The 20,511-nt window shown below is 38.9% G+C and overlaps 1 protein-coding gene across 13 annotated transcripts in view; it reads right to left on the bottom strand.

Moving 5' to 3' along the window:
* Positions 1-20,511, bottom strand: part of CAST (calpastatin) — a 117,000-nt gene that overhangs the window by 43,128 nt on the left and 53,361 nt on the right. For 7 of the 13 annotated variants that reach the window (XM_082458087.1, XM_082458093.1, XM_082458086.1 and 4 more), the window contains 5 exons: positions 17,663-17,722; positions 3,352-3,417; positions 2,559-2,600; positions 1,098-1,154; positions 557-670 (listed from right to left, as the gene is read on the bottom strand). In XM_082458087.1, coding sequence (XP_082314213.1) covers positions 557-670; positions 1,098-1,154; positions 2,559-2,600; positions 3,352-3,417; positions 17,663-17,722 — 339 coding nt within the window. The remainder of the gene's footprint in view (positions 1-556; positions 671-1,097; positions 1,155-2,558; positions 2,601-3,351; positions 3,418-17,662; positions 17,723-20,511) is intronic. The other 6 variants (XM_082458097.1, XM_082458092.1, XM_082458098.1 and 3 more) reach the window with 1 other exon arrangement.

A 20,511-nucleotide genomic window follows, 5' to 3' on the forward strand; every position in this document is an offset into this window, starting at 1 on the left:
ACAGGCCTATTTCCTATCTTCCAAGAGCTCTCAATGAAAAAGTTCTCATAGATGTTTATTCTTCTAGTAGTTGAATAGTTGTATTCTGGAAATACAGAATATATTTCTGATTTTTGGCTCTGTAAGTTGATCTTGTCTACAACAAGACCCTAAAAACTCTAAGACTTCCAGGTAAAGAGCAGATCTCGCAGGGCATCTGAGTTCCCACAGCCCACGAGGAGAGGGGTCCAGGAGGCAGCCTCAATCCCAAGCTTCCTGTCTGCGAGACACCAGAGTCGGCTGCCTCAAAGTCACAACAGGGCGCTGCTGGGTGGTGGAGAGGGCATGATGGAACATCCCCCAGACCTATCTGATGCCCTTCTCAGGCCTTACTTAGTCCCAAGTTTCCACAAGGTTATTTGCAACACCAGCAAAATGAGAGCACCAAATCTTTACAGTACAAGATATATTCAGCGTAGCTCTGTAGATTCACCTACACACATCAATATAGATAGAGGACCTGTCAATTCCCTAGTTGACATTAGTGTTTTCCTATCTATCAGTCTGCTTTATTTACCTTTGGTATTGTTGATTTCTCTGATGCTGGCTGCTCACTTGATTTGGAAACTGCTTTTTCATTATAAGCATGCTTGCTTCTTGTATCTGATGAGTGCTTGGGTAGGCTTTTTGGCTGAAAACACACACACACACACACACACACACACACACACGTCCCACAATGTTAACAATATGACAAATATTGCTACTTTTCTCTATGGAATAGAAAGTATTCATAACAGCTGTGTTTTATGCAGTTTTTTTATTATGCGAATTTAAATTAGAATGATACGTGACAAAATTTCACTTTGAGTACAAAATTTGAAACAATGCAAATCCTTCCTCCCAAATTCAGCAAGAATCACCTGAGCAAATTGCAAATCCTGCTAATGCCACATGGTGGTGCCATTTTAGCGGAAAAACAAATACCAGCCATGCTCAGTAGGACTTGAATGTTGAAAGATGAGAGTTCAGAATTTTATCCTTCACCGAAAAACAAAGAAAAACAAAGAAAAAAAGGTTTCCCCTTATGATATCAAGTCCTAATGATGATCATTTACCTCTCTGTGTTCCTTTGGCTTTACTTCTTGGGTTTTTTTCTCATGAACCACAGATGGCTGTCAATTTCAAAAGATAAAATCTCAGTTACATCAGAGTACATTGTTTTTATATTTCCAAATAAGCTCAGAACCAAAAATCCCAATTAGACCATTCTGCCTCTCTTAGGAAAGGCCCAGTTGGAGAAGTAGATGTTGCTGTCTGGTTGATAGTAATCCTACCAACAGTCTGATAATGATAATTATCAGAAAAATAATGAAAAATGTAGTATTTCATCTAGAATGATTTTTCAAATAGCTATGTATCTCTAAATTATTGGCTGTTTTTCACAATTCATGTAGATCATTTGATAACTGCAAGTCCATCCACAGAGATGTCAAATGATCACTTTGACCACTGAGTTTGTTGATAGGAGATCCTACTTTAGAAATTAAAATTGATTTTCAAAAAAATCTCCTTTCATAGGAGATGAACACTGTAGTTTTTTAGTTAAATGATTTATATGGTCTTTTCTGTGCTACAAGTAGAGAAGACAGGTATCACTAGAAACCCAATTCTCTTGAGATTGAGTAACCAAAAACATTTAAATACGGAATAGAAGACAACTTCCACCAGCTGCTGAATTATTCTTCTATAGGGGACCATGTAATTACCATCCTCAGGGGCCACCAAGAGGCCTTACACAAAATCATATAAGCTTCATCTTTCACCCAGATGACTCTGCCCACTGCACTCCCCACCCTTGCCTGCACTTAAAGTACTTCAGCCCAAATCATCTTTGTGCTTCCCTACAGGAAACCTTGCGGTCTGAGTAACTGCTCAAGTGTACTTGAAAGAAATAAAGTACAGCACCTTATTGAAGAGAAACATTTGCCCTGCCTGCAGACACCCTGGGGTCATCTCCATATGGACTGGAATTGGCTTTCAGTCTAGACAGCCATGAGTCAGGAAAGCAAGGGAAGCCATTCCCAAGGGAGTCAGAGCTGTCTCCTGAGTAACTGATAACTAGTTCCACCAATGGAAATAAGACCATCAAGATAAACCCTGGGCCCAGTCTAAGGAGAGACTCTCATCTTTAAGTTATCTAGGTGTTGGGTTCAATAGACACCTTTGCTCTTGATGTCTCATCATTAAAGTAATCAAAGACTCATTACCCTTTGTCCCTTGTCCTTTGTTCCTGTTGCTTTTTTTAAAATTACTTCAGCTATAACAAAAATCTAGATTTGAATAAAATGCCTTCTGAAGTAGATTTATAAAATACGATTCATTTTAACAATATATGGATTTAATGTTATAATTATTTTATACACTATATAATCATGTTCAAAAGGGTAATCTAAAATTAATTTAATTAGCTGACAAAATTTTTTTTTTACCATTTAGTAGCACCAATAGAGGAAATTAGTTACTCATTATTGTTGCAAAGAATCCAAATAATTGACTAGTTGACTTAAATCATTTACCTTAGTTGATTGTGACTTCTTCTCAGGTTCGGTTTTTACAGCCTAAATTCAGAAAAAGAAAGAAGAAGGAAGGAAGGAAAAATGAACATAGTTTACAAAGTTTATCATATATTTTCTTCAACTAAGGAAGCTAAAAAAGATAATTTTTATGTATTTATAAATATAAACTTCATGAGTTAAAATTATACTTTTCTTGGAACTGTAAATATTTATTTATTTATTTATTTATTTGGCCACACCACGTGGTTTGTGGGATCTTAGTTCCCCAATCAGGGATCAAATTCGTGCCCCCTGCAGTGGAAGCATGGAGTCCTAACCACTGGACCGCCAGGGAATTCCCGGAATTGTAACTCTTTAGATAAACACTTAAGCACACTAATTAACAGTCTGCTCTTACTACTTAGATGGCAATTTGCATCTTACTTCTGTGCGTATTAAAGATATGTAAAGATTTATTACTATGAACATGGTAGCTAATACATAAGCAAACTAAAATAAAAACCTTCATCCTTCAAAGCCATTAACATGATTGATCTCTTAATGAGTGAAATACTCAGCGTAGGTTTCAGCTGATGATGTAAAACAATGGGAGGCTGACAGTATCAAGAACACAGGAAGCCGTGAAATTGATTTTTAGTGCCAGAATGTGAGCCATGGGTAACTAAGCCTACCAGAAGTCTGTGATGGGTCAAAGTGTTGCAGAAGATTGTGAACTGAAATTATTAGCAGTGCTAAGCAGCTGAAGTGACCATTAGTAAACAGAAATGTCCCCTAGTACAATGAACCACATCACCTGTTTTTTGTGTCTTTTCTTATTAGGAGAATGCAGTCCTTCCAACTGTTTGCTGACTGGAATGGCCTAATATATAAGAGCACAGCCCCAAGTGTGATTTTATTTTATTTGACAGTCAAATAAGTAACATGAATAAACAGGGCTAAAGGTTTGTCAAAAGTTTTCTGAAATTCTGTCAGCACAATATTACAACAATTTTGTAAATAGCGCATGAATTTTTGTAGCACGATAAAAATCTAGCAATCGAATCTAAAGTTCTAGGAATGCTTCTGAAGAGCTGGTTGTTATTTAGGATCTTTAGTGGAGTATTTTACAATTCCACCCAACCAAAAGTTACCTGTGTCAAAAAAGACAATTACTTAAGTATACACATGCATTCTCTGTATAGGGAAGATATGAAAACAAGAATAAAATTTGATTAAACATTTTATGAACTTTTCAAAGTAAGAGATTAAAAATTAGGCCTGATGCTTCTGCCATTTCTTTCCCTTTTATCTGCTCAGTGATATCAGCACAAACTCCTATTTTTTATTCTATTATCTGAAGAGACTGGTGCCAAATATCCTCTTAATTTATCATGTCTTGTGCTTCAATAATGAAGGCACATGTGTTCCTCACATAACAGACCCTAGTTATGCCAACACACTTATTGTTTTGGGAAGGAAACAAAGTTCATGAACAAAGAAATGTTTTTAAAATTAAAAAATTTGGAACCTTTCAAACTGGATCCTTGTTAATGAGTTTCTGTACATGCTACTCTGCTTTTTTTTTGAGTTTATGCAAATGCAATTTACTAAATGATTAACAAGGAAAATAAGCCAGCTGGTATTTTACAGGTTTGAGTCTATTAATAGCTTCTAATTTGTAATTTGGCATTTTGGCAATATTTGGCATGGAAGAACTCTACAATACAATTAAGAATGTATACTCACAGACGCAAGCAGCTTCTAATGAAATATATATTTTAATCAGTAATCACTGACACATCTCCTAAATTTATTTTCGGTGGTGGTGAGGCTGATGAACATAATACTGATGATAACAATAACTAATGCTTATTATAGCCTCTCAGTACAAGGGACTGTTCAAAACTTTCTTAGTCCAACCCTCTTAGTCCTCATAGTAATCCTCTGAGTCAGGTATAATGAGTATCATTATTATCATCACCATCATCATCATCATCATCCCCATTTCATGGATGCAAATTGAGGCACATGGAAATTAAATAACTTCCCAAGGACACGCATGGTGGAGCTGGGGTTATGTGTTCTCAATCACTGCACTGCATTGTCTCTCCAGTGCCAGCCAGCTCCTACTGGGCACCTGCTGTGGGACAGGCACTGTTCAATAGCCTTATCTTTGTTTCCTTACACAGTCTTGTGAGAAAGGTACTATTATCATCCTCCTCCAAATTGTACAGATAAGGACTCACAGACATCTAAAACAAACTTATGGTTACCAAAGGGGAAAGCTGGGGGGAGGGATAAATTAGGAGTTTGGGATTAACATATACATACTACTATATATAAAACAGATAATCAACAAGGACCTACTGTATAGCACAGGGAACTCTACTGAATATTCTATAATAACCTATATGAGAAAAGAATCTGAAAAGGAATGGATATCTGTATATGTATAACTGAATCTCTTTGTTGTAGGTCTGAAACTACTAACACAACATTGTAAATCAACTATAATCGAATATAAAATAAAAATTAAATTAAAAAAGGAAATGAAAGCCAAGAGGAATTTTCCAGCACCACAGCCAGCATAGAACTGGGAATAGAATCCAAGCCGTCTGGCTCCAGTGTCCACTCTACAAAGTCTCTCAGAGATCTCAACCTGATTAACAATGATCTGACCTTTCATCTTACACACAGCAGTGTAACTACCAATTCTAATATGAGGAACAAGAGAGAGAGAACATAGATCTAGACATATTACCTCCAGAGATAGAGTGACTTTCATTTCAAAGGTGTATAACATGACAAGGATTTGATATAGGCTTTATTTGAATTAACATCTTTCCTCTAAAAGCTCAAAATATTTAAAGAAATATGCTCATAAAGTTCACAAAAAGCTCCAAGAGGAGGCTGATATAAATGTTATGAACCAAACATCAGAAGTACATGAAGGGGAGAGGAGCTTCAAGATGGCGGAAGAGTAAGACGCGGAGATCACCTTCTTCCCCACAAATACATCAGAAATACATCTACACGTGGAACAGCTCCTACAGAACACCTATTGAACGCTGGCAGAAGACCTCAGACCTCCCAAAAGGCAAGAAAGTCCCCACGTACCTGGGTAGGGCAAAAGAAAAAAGAAAAAACAGAGACAAAAGAATAGGGATGGGACCTGCACCAGTGGGAGGGAGCTGTGAAGGAGGAAAGGTTTCCACACACTAGGAAGCCCCTTCGAGGGTGGAGACGGGGGGGTGGCGGAGGGGGGAAGCTTCGGAGCCACGGAGGAGAGCGCAGCCACAGGGGTGTGGAGGGAAAAGCGGAGAGATTCCCGCACAGAGGATCAGTGCCGACCAGCACTCACCAGCCCGAGAGGCTTGTCTGCTCACCCGCCGGGGCGGGCGGGGCTGGGAGCTGAGGCTCGGGCTTGGTTGGATCCCAGGGAGAGGACTGGGGTTGGCGGCGTGAACACAGCCTGAAGGGGCTAGTGCGCCACAGCTAGCCGGGAGGGAGTCTGGGAAAATGTCTGCAGCTGCCGAAGAGGCAAGAGACTTTTTCTTGCCTCTTTGTTTCCTGGTGCGCGAGGAGAGGGGATTAAGAGTGCTGCTTAAAGGAGCTCCAGAGACGGGCACGAGCCACGGCTATCAGCGCGGACCCCAGAGACGGGCATGAGACGCTAAGGCTGCTGCTGCCGCCACCAAGAAGCCTGTGTGCGAGCACAGGTCACTATCCACACCTCCCCTGCCTGTGCAGCCCGCCACTGCCAGGGTCCCGTGATCCAGTGACAACTTCCCCAGGAGAACGCACAGCGCACCTCAGGCTGCTGCAACGTCACGCCGGCCTCTGCCGCCGCAGGCTCCCCCGGCATCCAGTACCCCTCCCTCCCCCCAGCCTGAGTGAGCCAGAGCCCCCGAATCAGCTGCTCCTTTAATCCCGTCCTGTTTGAGCGAAGAACAGATGCCCTCAGGCGACCTACACCCAGAGGCAGGTCCAAATCTAAAGCTGAACCCCAGGAGCTGTGCGAACAAAGTAGAGAAAGGGAAATCTCTCCCATCAGCCTCAGGAGCAGTGGATTATATCTCCACAATCAACTTGATGTACCCTGCATCTGTGGAATACCTGAATAGGCAACGAATCATCCCGAATTGAGGAGGTGGACTTTGGGAGCAACGATCTATACATTTTTTCCCCTTTTTCTCATTTTGTGAGTGTGTATGTGTATGCTTCTGTGTGTTATTTTGTCTGTATAGCTTTACTTTTACCATTTGTCCTAGGGTTCTCTCTGTCCGTTTTTTTTTTGGGGGGTATAGTTTTTAGCACTTGTTATAATTGGTGGATTTGTTTTTTGGTTTGGTTGCTCTCTTCTTTCTTTTCTTTTTTTAATTAAAAAATAATTATTAAACTTTTTTTTATTTTAATAACTATTTTATTTTACTTTATCTTTTTTCTTTCTTTCTCTTTTTTCTCCCTTTTATTCTGAGCCGTGTGGATGACAGGCTCTTGGTGCTCCAGCCAGGCGTCAGGGCTGTGCCTCTGAGGTGGGAGAGCCAAGTTCAGGACACTGGTCCATAGGAGACCTCCCAGCTCCACGTAATATGAAACGGCAAATATCTCCGAGAGATCTCCATCTCAATGCCAACACCCAGCTCCACTCAACGACCAGCAAGCTACAGTGCTGGACACCCTATGCCAAACAACTAGCAAGACAGGAACACAACCCCATCCATTAGCAGAGAGGCTGCCTAAAATCATAATAAGGCCACAGACACCCCAAAACACACCACCAGATGTGGACCTGCCCACCAGAAAAACAAGATCCAGCCTCATCCACCAGAACACAGGCACTAGTCCCCTCCACCAGGAAGCCTACACAACCCACTGAACCAACCTTAGCCACGGGGGACAGACACCAAAAACAACGGGAACTACGAACCTGCAGGCTGCGAAAAGGAGACCCCAAACACACTAAGTTAAGCAAAATGAGAAGACAGAAAAACTCACAGCAGATGAAGGAGCAAGGCAAAAACCCACCGGACCTAACAAATGAAGAGGAAATAGGCAGTCTACCTGAAAAAGAATTCAGAATAACGTTAGTAAAGATGATCCAAAATCTTGGAAATAGAATGGAGGAAATACAAGAAATGTTTAACAAGGACCTAGAAGAACTAAAGAGCAAACGAACAGTGATGAATAACACAATAAATGAAATTAAAAATTCTCTACAAGGGATCAATAGCAGAATAACTGAGGCAGAAGAACGGAGAAGTGACCTGGAAGATAAAATAGTGGAAATAACTACTGCAGAGCAGAAGAAGGAAAAAAGAATGAAAAGAATTGAGGACAGTCTCAGAGACCTCTGGGACAACATTAAACACACCAACATTCGAATTATAGGGGTCCCAGAAGAAGAAGAGAAAAAGAAAGGGACTGAGAAAATATATGAAGAGATTATAGTTGAAAACTTCCCTAACATGGGAAAGGAAATAGTCAATCAAGTCCAGGAAGCACAGAGAGTCCCATACAGGATAAATCCAAGGAGAAACCCGCCAAGACACATATTAATCAAACTATCAAAAATTAAGTACAAAGAAAAAATATTAAAAGCAGCAAGGGAAAAACAACAAATAACACACAAGGGAATCCCCATAAGGTTAACATCTGATCTTTCAGCAGAATCTCTGCAAGCCAGAAGGGAGTGGCAGGACATATTTAAAATGATGAAGGAGAAAAACCTACAACCAAGATTACTCTACCCAGCAAGGATCTCATTCAGATATGATGGAGAAATCAAAACATTTACAGACAAGCAAAAGCTAAGAGAATTCAGCACCACCAAACCAGCTTTACAACAAATGCTAAAGGAACTTCTCTAGGCAGGAAACACAAGAGAAGGAAAAGACCTACAATAACAAATCCAAAACAATTAAGAAAATGGTAATAGGAACATACATATCGATAATTACCTTAAATGGAAATGGATTAAATGCTCCAACCAAAAGACATAGACTGGATGAATGGATACAAAAACAAGACCCATATATATGCTGTCTACAAGGGACCGACTTCAGACCTAGGGACACATACAGACTGAAAGTGAGGGGATGGAAAAAGATATTCCATGCAAATGGAAATTAAAAGAAAGCTGGAGTAGCAACTCTCATATCAGACAAAATAGACTTTAAAACAAAGACTATTACAAGAGAAAGAGAGGGACACTACATAATGATCAAGGGATCAATCCAGGAAGAAGAACAATTGTAAATATTTATGCACCCAACATAGGAGCACCTCAATACATAAGGCAAATACTAACAGCCATAAAAGGGGAAATCGACAGTAACACAATCATAGTAGGGGACTTTAACACCCCACTTTCACCAATGGACAGATCATCCAAAATGAAAATAAATAAGGAAACACAAGCTTTAAATGATACATTAAACAAGATGGACTAAATTGATATTTATAGGACATTCCATCCAAAAACAACAGAATACACATTCTTCTCAACTGCTCATGGAACATTCTCCAGGATAGATCATATCTTGGGTCACAGATCAAGCCTTGGTAAATTTAAGAAAATTGAAATCGTATCAAGTATCTTTTCCGACCACAATGAGAAGCCCGCACACCGCAACGAAGAGTAGCCCCCGCTCGCCGCAACTAGAGAAAGTCCGCGTGCAGCAACGAAGAACCAATACAGCCAAAAGTAAATAAATAAAATAAGAAAAAAAAAAAGAACAGTTGCATCACACACACCCCTTGTGCCACCCCTTTAAAAAAAAAATAGACTATGACATAAATCACAGCAAGATCCCTTTTGACCCATCTCCTAGAGAAATGGAAATAAAAACAAAAATAAACAAATGGGACCTAATGAAACTTAAAAGCTTTTGCACAGCAACAGAAACCATAAACAAGACGAAAAGACAACCCTCAGAATGGGAGAAAATATTTGCAAATGAAGCAACTGACAAAGGATTAATCTCCAAAAATTTACAACCAGCTCAGGCAGCTCAATATCAAAAAAACAAACAATCCAATCCAAAAATGGGCAGAAGCCCTAAATAGACATTTCTCCAAAGAAGATATACAGATTGCCAACAAACACATGAAAGAATGCTCAACGTCATTAATCATTAGAGAAATGCAAATCAAAACTACAATGAGATATCATCTCACACCGGTCAGAATGGCCATCATCAAAAAATCTACAAACAATAAATGCTGGAGAGGGTGTGGAGAAAAGGGAACCCTCTTGCACTCTTTGTGGGAATGTAAATTGATACAGCCACTGTGGAGAACAGTATGGAGGTTCCTTAAAAAACTAAAAATAGAACTACCATATGACCCAGGGATCTCACTACTGGGCATATATGCTGAGAAAACCATAATTCAAAAAGAGTCATGTACCAAAATGTTCATTTCAGCACTATTTACAATAGCCAGGACATGGAAGCAACCTAAGTGTCCATCAACAGATGAATGGATAAAGAAGATGTGGCACATATATACAATGGACTATTACTCAGCCATAAAAAGAAACGAAATTGAGTTATTTGTAGTGAGGTGGATGGACCTAGAGTCTGTCATACAGAGTGAAGTAAGTCAGAAAGAGAAAAACAAATACTGTATGCTAACACATATATACGGAATCTAAGAAAAAAAAAAAAATTGGTCATGAAGAACCTAGGGGCAAGATGGGAATAAAGACACAGACCTACTAGAGAATGGACTTGAGGATATGGGGAGGGGGAAGGGTAAGCTGGGACAAAGTGAGAGAGTGGCATGGACATATATACACTACCAAACGTAAAATAGGTAGCTAGTGGGAAGCAGCTGCATAGCACAGGGAGATCAGCTCGGTGTTTTGTGACCACCTAGAGCGGTGGGATAGGGAGGGTGGGAGGGAGGGTGATGCAAGAGGGAAGAGATATGGGGACATATGTATATGTATAACTGATTCACTTTGTTATAAAGCAGAAACTAACACACCATTGTAAAGCAATTATACTCCAGTAAAGATGTTAAAAAAAAAAGAAAAAAAGAGGTACATGAAGGGAGGTGGAAACAAGATGGCAGAGTAGAAGGACGTGAGCTTTCCTCTCCTCATGAAAACACTAAAATCACAACTAACTGCTAAACAACCATCAACAAAAACAAACAAACTAACAAACACTGGAACCTACCAAAAAAGATATCCTGCATCCAAAGACAAAGAAGAAACCACAATGAGATGGTAGGAGGGGCGCAATCATAAAAAAATCAAATCCCATACCTGCCAGGTGGGCGACCCACAGACTGGAAAATAAGTATATTGCAGAGGTTCTCCCATAAGGGTGAAAGTTCTGAGCCCCATGTCAGTCTCCCCAGCCTGGGGGTCTGGCTTTGGGAGGAGGAGGCCCTAGAGCATCTGGCTTTGAAGGCCAGTGGGGTTTGATCACAGGAATTCCACAGGACTGGGGAAACAGTAACTCCACTCTTGGAAGGCACACACAAGGTCCCGTGTGTACCATGACCCAGGGAAAGAAGCAGTGACCTCACAGGAGTCTGGGCCAGACTTACCTGCTGGTATTGGAGGGTCTCCTGCGGAAGCAGGGGGTGGCTTTGGCTCACTCTGGGGACAAAGACATTGGTGGCGGTAGCTCTGGGGAGTACTCATTGGTGTGAGCCCTCCCGGAGGCTGCCATTTTCTCACCAAGACCTGGCCCCACCCAGCAGCCTGTAGGCTCCAGTGCTGGGATGCCTCAGATCAAACAACCAACAGGGCAGGAATGCAGCCCCACCCACCAGCAGACAGGCTACTTAAAGTCTTCCTGAGCTCACAGCTAAACACACCCCCTGACACAGCCCTGCCCACCAGAGGGAAAAGACCCAGTTCCAACCATCAGTGGGCAAGAACCAGGCACTCCCACCAGGAAGCCTGCACGAGCCCTTTAGACAGCCTCATCCACCAGGGTGCAGACAGCAGAAGCAAGAAGAACTACAACCCTGCAGCCTGCGAAACAGATACTGCAATCACAGAAAGTCAGACAAAATGAGATGGCAGACAAATATGTCCCAGACAAAGGAACAAGATAAAACCCCAGAAGAACAACTAAGGGAAGTGGAGATAGGCAATCTACCTGAAACAGAATTCAGAGTAATGACAGTAAAGATGATCTAAGATCTCACAAAAAGAATGAAGGCACAGATCGAGAAGACACAAGAAATGTTTAATAATGAGCTAGAGGAAGGGAAGAAAAAAGACCCACAAAAACAAATTCAAAACAATTAATAAAATGACAATAAGAATATACATATAATTACCTTAAATGTAAATGGATTAAATGCTCCAACCAAAAGACAAAGAAAACAAGACCCTTATATATGCTGTCTACAAGAGACCCACTTCAGATCTAGGGACGCATACAGACTAAAAGTGAGGGAATGGAAAAATGTATTCCATGCAAATGGAAATTGAAAGAAAGCTGGAGTGGCAATACTCATATCAGACAAAATAGACTTTAAAATAAAGAATGTTACAAGAGACAAAAAAGGACACTACATAATGATCAAAGGATCAATCTAGGAAGATGATATAACAACTGTAAATATAATATGCACCCAACATGAGAGCACCCCAATATATAAGCCAAATGCTAACAACCATAAAAGGAGAAATTGACAGTAACACAATAATAATGGGGGACTTTAACACCCCACTTTCATCAATGGACAGATCATCCAGATAGAAAATCAATAAGGAAACAAAGGCCTTAAATGACACATCAGACCAGATGGACTTCATTGATATTTATAGAGTATTCCATCAAAAGCAACAGAATACACTTTCTTCTAAAGTGTCCACAGAACATTCTCCAGGATTGATCATATCCTGGGCCACAAAGCCAGTCTCAGTAAATTTAAGGAAAGTGAAATCATATCAAGCATCTTTTCCAACCACAACTCTATGAGATTAGAAATCAACTACAAGAAAAAAACTGTAAAAAACACAAAGATGTGAAGGCTAAACAATAAACAATATGCTACTAAACAACTAATGGATCACTGAAGAAATAAAAGAGGAAATGAAAAAATACCTAGAGACAAATGAAAGTGAAAGCATGATGATTCAAAACCTGTGGGATGCAGTAAAAGCAGTTCTAAGAGGGAAGTTTACAGTGATACAATCTTACCTCAGGAAAGAAGAAACATCTCAAATAAATAATCTAACCTTACACCTAAAGCAACTAGAAAAAGAAGAACAAACAAAACCCAAAGTCAGCAGAAGGAAAGAAATTATAAAGATCAGAGCAGAAATAAATGGAATAGAGACAAAGAAAACCATAGAAAAGATCAATGAAACTGAAAGCTGGTACTTTGAAAAGATAAACAAAATTGAAAAACCTTTAGCCAGACTCAGCAAGAAAAAAAGGGAGAGGGCTCAAATCAGTAAAATTAGAAATGAAAAAGAAGTTACAACGGACACCACAGAAATACAAAGGATCATAAGAGACTACTACAAGCAACTATATGCCAATAAAATGGACAACCTAGAAGAAATGGACAAATTCTTAGAGAGGTACAATCTCCCAAGACTGAACCAGGAAGAAATAGAAAATATGAACAGACCAATCACAAGTACTGAAATTGAAACTGTGATTAAAAAACTCCCAACAAACAGAAGTCCAGGACCAGATGGCTTCACAGGCAAATTCTATCAAACATTTAGAGAAGAGTTAACACCTATCCTTCTGAAACTATTCCAAAAAATCACAGAGGAAGGAACACTCCCAAACTCATTCTATGAGGCCACCATCAACCTGATATCAAAACCAAAGAACCACCAAAAGAGAAAATTATAGGCCAGTATCACTGATGAACATAGACGCAAAAATCCTCAACAAAATACTAGCAAACCGAATCCAACAATACATTAAAAGGATCATCTACCACGAGATCAAGTGAGGTTTATCCCAGGGATGCAAGAATTTTTCAATATCTGCAAATCAATCAGTGTGATACACTACATCAACAAATTAAAGAATAAAAACCATATGATCATCTCAATAGATGCAGAAAAAGCTTTTGACAAAATTCAACACCCATTTATGATAAAAACTCTCCAGAAAGTGGGCACAGAGGGAACATACCACAACATAATAAAGCCCATATATGACAAACCTACAGTTAACAACATACTCAAGAGTGAGGAGCTGAAAGCATTTCCTCTAAGATCAGGAACAAGATAAGGATGTCCAGTCTCACTGCTTTTATTCAACATAGTTTTGGAAGTCCTAGCCATGGCAATAAGAAAAAAGAAATAAAAAGAATCCAAACTGGAAAAGAAGAAGTAAAAATGTCACTGTTTGCAGATGACATGATACTATACATAGAAAATCCTAAAGATGCTACCAGAAAACTACTAGAGCTAATCAATGAATCTGGTAAAGTGCATGATACAAAATTAATACAGAGAAATCTGTTGCATTTCTATACACTAACAACAAAAGATCAGAAAGAGAAATTAAGCAAAGAATCCCATTTACCATCGCATCAAAAGAATAAAATACCTAGGAATAAACCTACCTAAGGAGGCAAAAGACCTGTACTCTAGAAACTATAGGATGCTGATGAAAGAAATCAAAGATGACACAAACAAATGGGAAGATATACCGTGTTCTTGGATTGGAAGAAGCAATATTTTCAAAATGACTATACTACCCAAGGCAATCTACAGACTCAATGCAACTTATCAAATTACCAATGGCATTTTTCACAGAACTAGAACAAAAAATTTTTAAATTTGTATGAAACCACAAAAGACCCCGAATATCCAAAGCAATTTTGAGAAAGAAAAACAGAACTGGAGGAATCAGGCTCCCTGACTTCAGACTATACTGCAAAGCTACAGTCATCAAAACAGTATGGTACCAGCACAAAACCAGAAATATAGATCAATGGAACAGTATAGAAAGCCCAGAAATAAACCCACGCATCTATGGTCAATTAATCTACAACAACTGAGGCAAGACTATATCATGGAGAAAAGACAGTCTCTTCAATAAATGGTGCTGGGAAAACTGGACAGCTAAATGTAAGGGAATGAAATTGGAAAATTCTCTAACACCATACACAAAAATAAACTCAGAATGGATTAAAGACCCAAATATAAGACCAGATACTATAAAACTCTCAAAGGAAAACATAGGCAGAACACACTGTGACATAAATCACAGCAATACCTTTTTGGATCCGTCTCCTAGAGTAATGGAAGTAAAAACAAAAATAAACAAATGGGATCTAATTAAACTTAAAAGCTTTTGTACTGCTAAGAAAACCATAAACAAAATGAAAAGGCGACCTACAGAATGCGAGAAAATGTTTGCAAATGATGTGACCGACAAGGGATTAATCTCCAAAATTTACAGACAGCTCATGCAACTCAATATCAAAAAAACAAACAACCCAATCAAAAAATGGGCAGAAGACCTAAATAGACATTGCTCCAAAGAACACACACAGATGGGCCAAGAGGGATATCAAAAGATGCCCAACATCGCTAATTGTTAGAGAAATGCAAATGAAAACTACAATGAGATATCACCTCACACCAGTCAGAATGGCCATCATCAAAAAGTCTACCAACAATAAATGCTGGAGAGGGTGTGGACAAAAGAGAACCCTCCTACACTGTTGGTGGGAATGTGAATTGGTACAACCACTATGGAGAACAGTATGGAGGTTCCTTAAGAAACTAAAAATAGAGCTACCATATGATCTAGCTATCCCACTCCTAAGCATATATCCGGAGAAAACAATGGTTCAAAGGGATACATGCACCCCAGTGTTTACTGCAGCACTGTTTACAATAGCCAAGACATGGAAGCAACCTAAATGTCTGTGGACAGATGAATGGATAAAGAAGATGTGGTACATACATACAATGGACTATTACTCAGCCATTAAAAAGAATGAAATAATGCCATTTGCGGCAATGTGGATGGACCTGGAGATTATCATACTAAGTGAAGTAAGTAAGTCAGACAGAGAAAGATGATATCATATGATATCACTTACATGTGGAATCTAAAAAAAATGATACAAATGAACTTATTTACAAAACAGAAACAGACTCACAGACTTAGAAAACAAACTTATGGTTATTAAAGGGGAAAGGTGGGGGGGAGAGATAAATTGGGAGTTTGGGATTGACATATACACACTAGTATGTTTAAAATAGATAACCAAAAGGACCTACTGTATAGCACAGGGAACTCTACTCAATATTCTGTAATAACCTAAATGGGAAAAGAATTTGAAAAAGAATAGATACATGTATATGTAAAACTGAATGACTTTGCTGTACACCTGAAACTAATACAACATTGTAAATCAACTACACTCCAATATAAAATAAAAATTTCTTAAAATTAAAATTAAAAAAAAATTTAAAAAGCAGCACATGAAGATAAGATGATTAATGAGAATAGTGTGATTGAAATCCACCAAGGAAAGAGAATTGAGGCAAAGAGAGGTCCTGAGTCAGCCACTGGTGACACTTCATCATGTACATCTTATTTTTGTCTCTCCCTCCTTCTCTCTCCTACTTTCCTCTCTCTCTTCTCTTCATCCAGTTCCGTAGGAGTACCAGGAATTCTCATGATTCATGCTTAGCAATGGCTGAAGTGTTTGCTGCCACTTACTCTGGAAAACAGGGCACACTTGAAATAATCATTGGTCCTCAAGCTGAGAGTCAGTGGGGATGGATTATAATCAGGCATTGTGTCAAATGCAAACCAAAATAATAAAACGGAAATCCTATATTTCTGGCTCTCCTTTCTATCTCCTTACTTTAATTTTCATGGACTCTTAAGTTCAATGAGAATTTTTTTGGGGAGGGGGTAAATATTTCTACTACAGTCTTAAGATTATTTTAAGATTAAGGTCAGATTTTTTTTATTTTTTAAGATTAAGCTTGGTATAAATAAGTAGTGACAGCTAATAGATTAATTACGGATCAGTTAACATATATTGTGAATAATTAAGAAATTAATGTAAATGTAAATTACTTAGTAAAAACATAACTTTAAATTAAAAATAAATTTAAAAATTAAAATGAGTGCTAAATGACATTTATAAGAGCTTAGAGTTGGACAGTGTGTTTCAAGATATTTGCAATGTCCTTTAAAGAAAAGTTCAAGATGAGGCCATAGGATCCCTCAGTAGCACTAAATTATGGTGCCAGTACTAAATTATGGCATAGGATCCTACTTGGGATAGTAAAGTTACAAGGAAAATAGAAAGCAAAAGTATATGGGTAATTTTAAACAAGGGAAATTTGATAATAATGGAGCTGGGGTAGCTCTTAAAGGCACTAAAAAATATTAGCTCGTAAGAATTAGTTGAGAGCATCTTGAGAATGCTCTCTCTTTAATCTTCCATCCCAAAACATTCCCAAGAAACACAGTTTGAGTCATGGTAATTAGGGGAGAGGGTTTAAGGCAGCTCAGCCAACTCTTCAGAACTAGTCTTACTCCACGTGGCAATCCCACTGGAGGACATGCTTGTATTTTTTCTTCTGAAATTCCAAGAAATTATCATCAGAACAAATCCCAAGAACTCGACAAAGGTTTATCAATAAGATGGTGCCCCACGTGACTCAAATTTCAGAAAGAAACTTCAGAAAGCATCTGAAATAACCAGTATCTGTGTCACTTCTTTCTATGTTCACTTAGTGTAACCTTTCTCATTCTTAGATTTAGTTTTAAGTGGCCAGGATAATAAAACCATTTTAGTAAGAAATTAAGAATTTATATTCTTTTCTAGATCCAGAGAAATGTACTTAGAGAAATTATCTTACAATTTAAAAAACTCAAGGCTAGAACCAAAAAAACTCTCGCTGACTACTCTTTTCTAGATACTCTAAAATGACGTATAAGTGTATAGATGGTGTTGGAGGCAAATACTGAAAGGAAAGCTGAGTTTCCAAAGACTCTCATTAATTAGGAAGAAAACGTTTACTTCCATAGCCTAAGTTTCCTAGGACACGTAACCCATCTGTCAACAGCCCACATTTGTTTTGCTTTACCATATAATCAACTGAAAGGCATTCACCCAAGTTGACCCTTGAAGAGTCTCCATACCTTGGTTTCTGTGGGATTCATACTGGAAGACTTCCTGGTTGAAGCAGAGGAAGTTGTCACCTAGAAAGGAAAGAAATAAGAAGTTTAATTATAGTTAACCTACAACCTTCTTTGTCCTTCAGCTCCTTTTAACCATACTTACTCTTAACTCTTCACCTTGGTTTTACCTCACCTAGAGTACCACTCTCATAAAAGTTCAGTATGTGGTGTTGCCCAGTGGGTAAAAGCCTTTGTAACCAGATCAAATGGGTTCAAATTTGGAGTGTGCTACTTACTAAATAATCTTGGGCAAGCTACTTAAATTTTCTGATCTTTGGTTTCCCCTTTCTCAATTTTTGTTCCGTAGGTAACAACTACCTTCTAAGTTTATTACTGCCTGGTAATTAAGTACTCAGTAAATATTATTCTAATTATTGTTTGTATTATTTTCAGAAAAAACATGAACTTTGAAACTTACAGAATTTTGTTCAAATGCCAGCTTTGCCAATTACTAGCTCTGTGACTTTGGGTCTTAGTTTTCCAAGTATATAAAATGGGGCCTATAATGTCTATTTTGCAGGGTTGTAATTATTTGTGATAATGTGGGTAAAATGCCTGGCACATTGTAGGTGTTCATTAAATTGCTAGTGCATTATTCCTAAGCTATTGTAAGACAGACGAGTAGGCATAGCTCTGGGAAATAGGTTCAGGTAGATTAGAATCGTCATGTAAGGAAGAGAAAGTGGGAGATGGTGTTGCAAAGGGGATATTGTTATATTATCTGTCTCATCTAGGCTCCTCCCTGGAGGGCAAAAGGTGATGAGTGGTAACTGAAGTATTCAAGAAACACCTTTCCTAGGGATGTGGAGTCAGCCCCTGCAATCTAATCACCCAAGCAGGGGGATGTGCATGTGGACACTTGCATGGTATTGAGAACTACGTACTCCAGTAACTTGTATTATACTGGTTAATATTAAATTCACAATTACATTCTTTGCAAATTCCAACTCAGGCTCATTTAAACCTCCTTAACATTTGAGTCCATTAGGTTTTAGAGCCCAGGGATTCCATCTGGCACCAGTTGTCTTCTTAAGTAACTGGCTGTCAGTAAACAGCTGCTCCCTGCCAGCAGCACCCAGAGCCCCATTCCCTGACGCCTGGCCCTGAGCCACTTCGGAAGCTGAGTCCCCGGGCAGGATGGACCCATCCCCGCTGGTGCCCCAGCTCCCCTACCTCGACACACCACACTCAAGGTGACTGCGTGAACCCACTATAACCCATGGCCCATGAACACGATCACCTTCCCCACCGACCTCATTTAATGTAGAGCATGTTGGTGCTTGGAATTAAATTGCCACATTTTACAGATAAAAGCCCAAAGCTTTAGTATACTGACTTTTCAAACATAGTCATATGAACTTAACTATTCCTGAGCGCCCTTAAGCACCCCCCACCCCAAAACACACACAAACACACACACACACATACACCCCTTGTCACTGTGGCAGGCATGTGCTGTCTCTCTCACATTCTCTTCGGGATAAAGAACTGCAAGACGTACCAAAGTAGATTTCCCTCATCAAATTAATGGACAAATATGTGAATATGCATTTTTCCTGGAGAATTTTTTTTAATTTGTGGGGATTAACATACCCATATCTATATAATTCTGTCTTTCCACAAGTAGAATTGGTTGTACAAACGTCCACTCAAACTCAAGAAGTTCCAGTTAGCTACATCCCACTCCTTCAGTGATTTCCCTCAGCCATCTAAAACCACCCAAGACAAACACTCCACACAAAGGTTCTTTTTAAGCTGCACATCTTTGGGTGAACATTCATTTATTTTCTAAACATCCAAGTTTATTAAAACATTCCTGAAATTACATAGCCTTGGGTTTTCCAATCTGCCTTACTGCTTTATTAAGCAATAGCTGGAAGAGATCCTTAAATCCTAGAAAGAAGACTTTCAAAGGCTCACCAAGGACAGTAAAATCTCCATGGAATGCCTATAAATAAGCATGGAGCGGATTATAATGTGAACTTAGCTGAAGGCCTTGGCCACACCTGTTCTCAGCCTAGATTCCTCCGTGAAAGTTTCATCCCATCACTAAGGCACTAAACATTTTGAAACTAAAATAGGAAAACCACTTCATGGGGGCTGGAAATGAGGAAAATAATCCCATCCTGTTATGGGCTGGTTCAACTCTGGCTAAGTGTAGTGTGTTCAATTTTTATTTTATTTGTAAAGACAAGAAAAGTTTACTATTTGTTACCCCTACTGGGGGATTATATACACTTTCAATTTAAATCTTCTATATGGTTTGACTTTCTAATCATAGGTGTGAATAACTTACAATTTAAGAATTTTGAAGAGTTAACCCATAAATCTTTGAAGAACCTTAGAGAAAAACTTTGAATATGTAGGTTTTAAACAGATGAGGAGAACGGTATCTCATAAAGATTAAGTGACCCATCAAAGTTTACCACAGTTCACTGGCTCCGTAAGTATTTATCCAGAACATAGTTTGTGTCAAGTACTGTGTTAGCTGATGGGAAACCAACAGACCTGTCTCTGACCTTGTGAAAGTTACAGCCTGGTCAGAGATGACATTAATAGACTAACTACTTCAATCCCACTCCTGGGCATATATCTGGACAAAACTATAATTCAAAAAGACACATGCACCCCTATGTTCATGGCAGCACCATTTACAATAGCCAGACATGACAAAAACCTAAATGTCCATCAACAAAAGAAAGGATAAAGAAGATGTGGTGTGTATGTATATATATATGTATACACACACACACACACAATGCAATATTACTCAGCCATAAAAAAATGAAATAATGCCATTTACAGCAACA

This window comes from Balaenoptera physalus (genome assembly GCF_965194825.1).
Source record: "Balaenoptera physalus genome assembly, chromosome: 3".
Classification (NCBI taxonomy): Eukaryota; Metazoa; Chordata; class Mammalia; order Artiodactyla; family Balaenopteridae; genus Balaenoptera; species Balaenoptera physalus.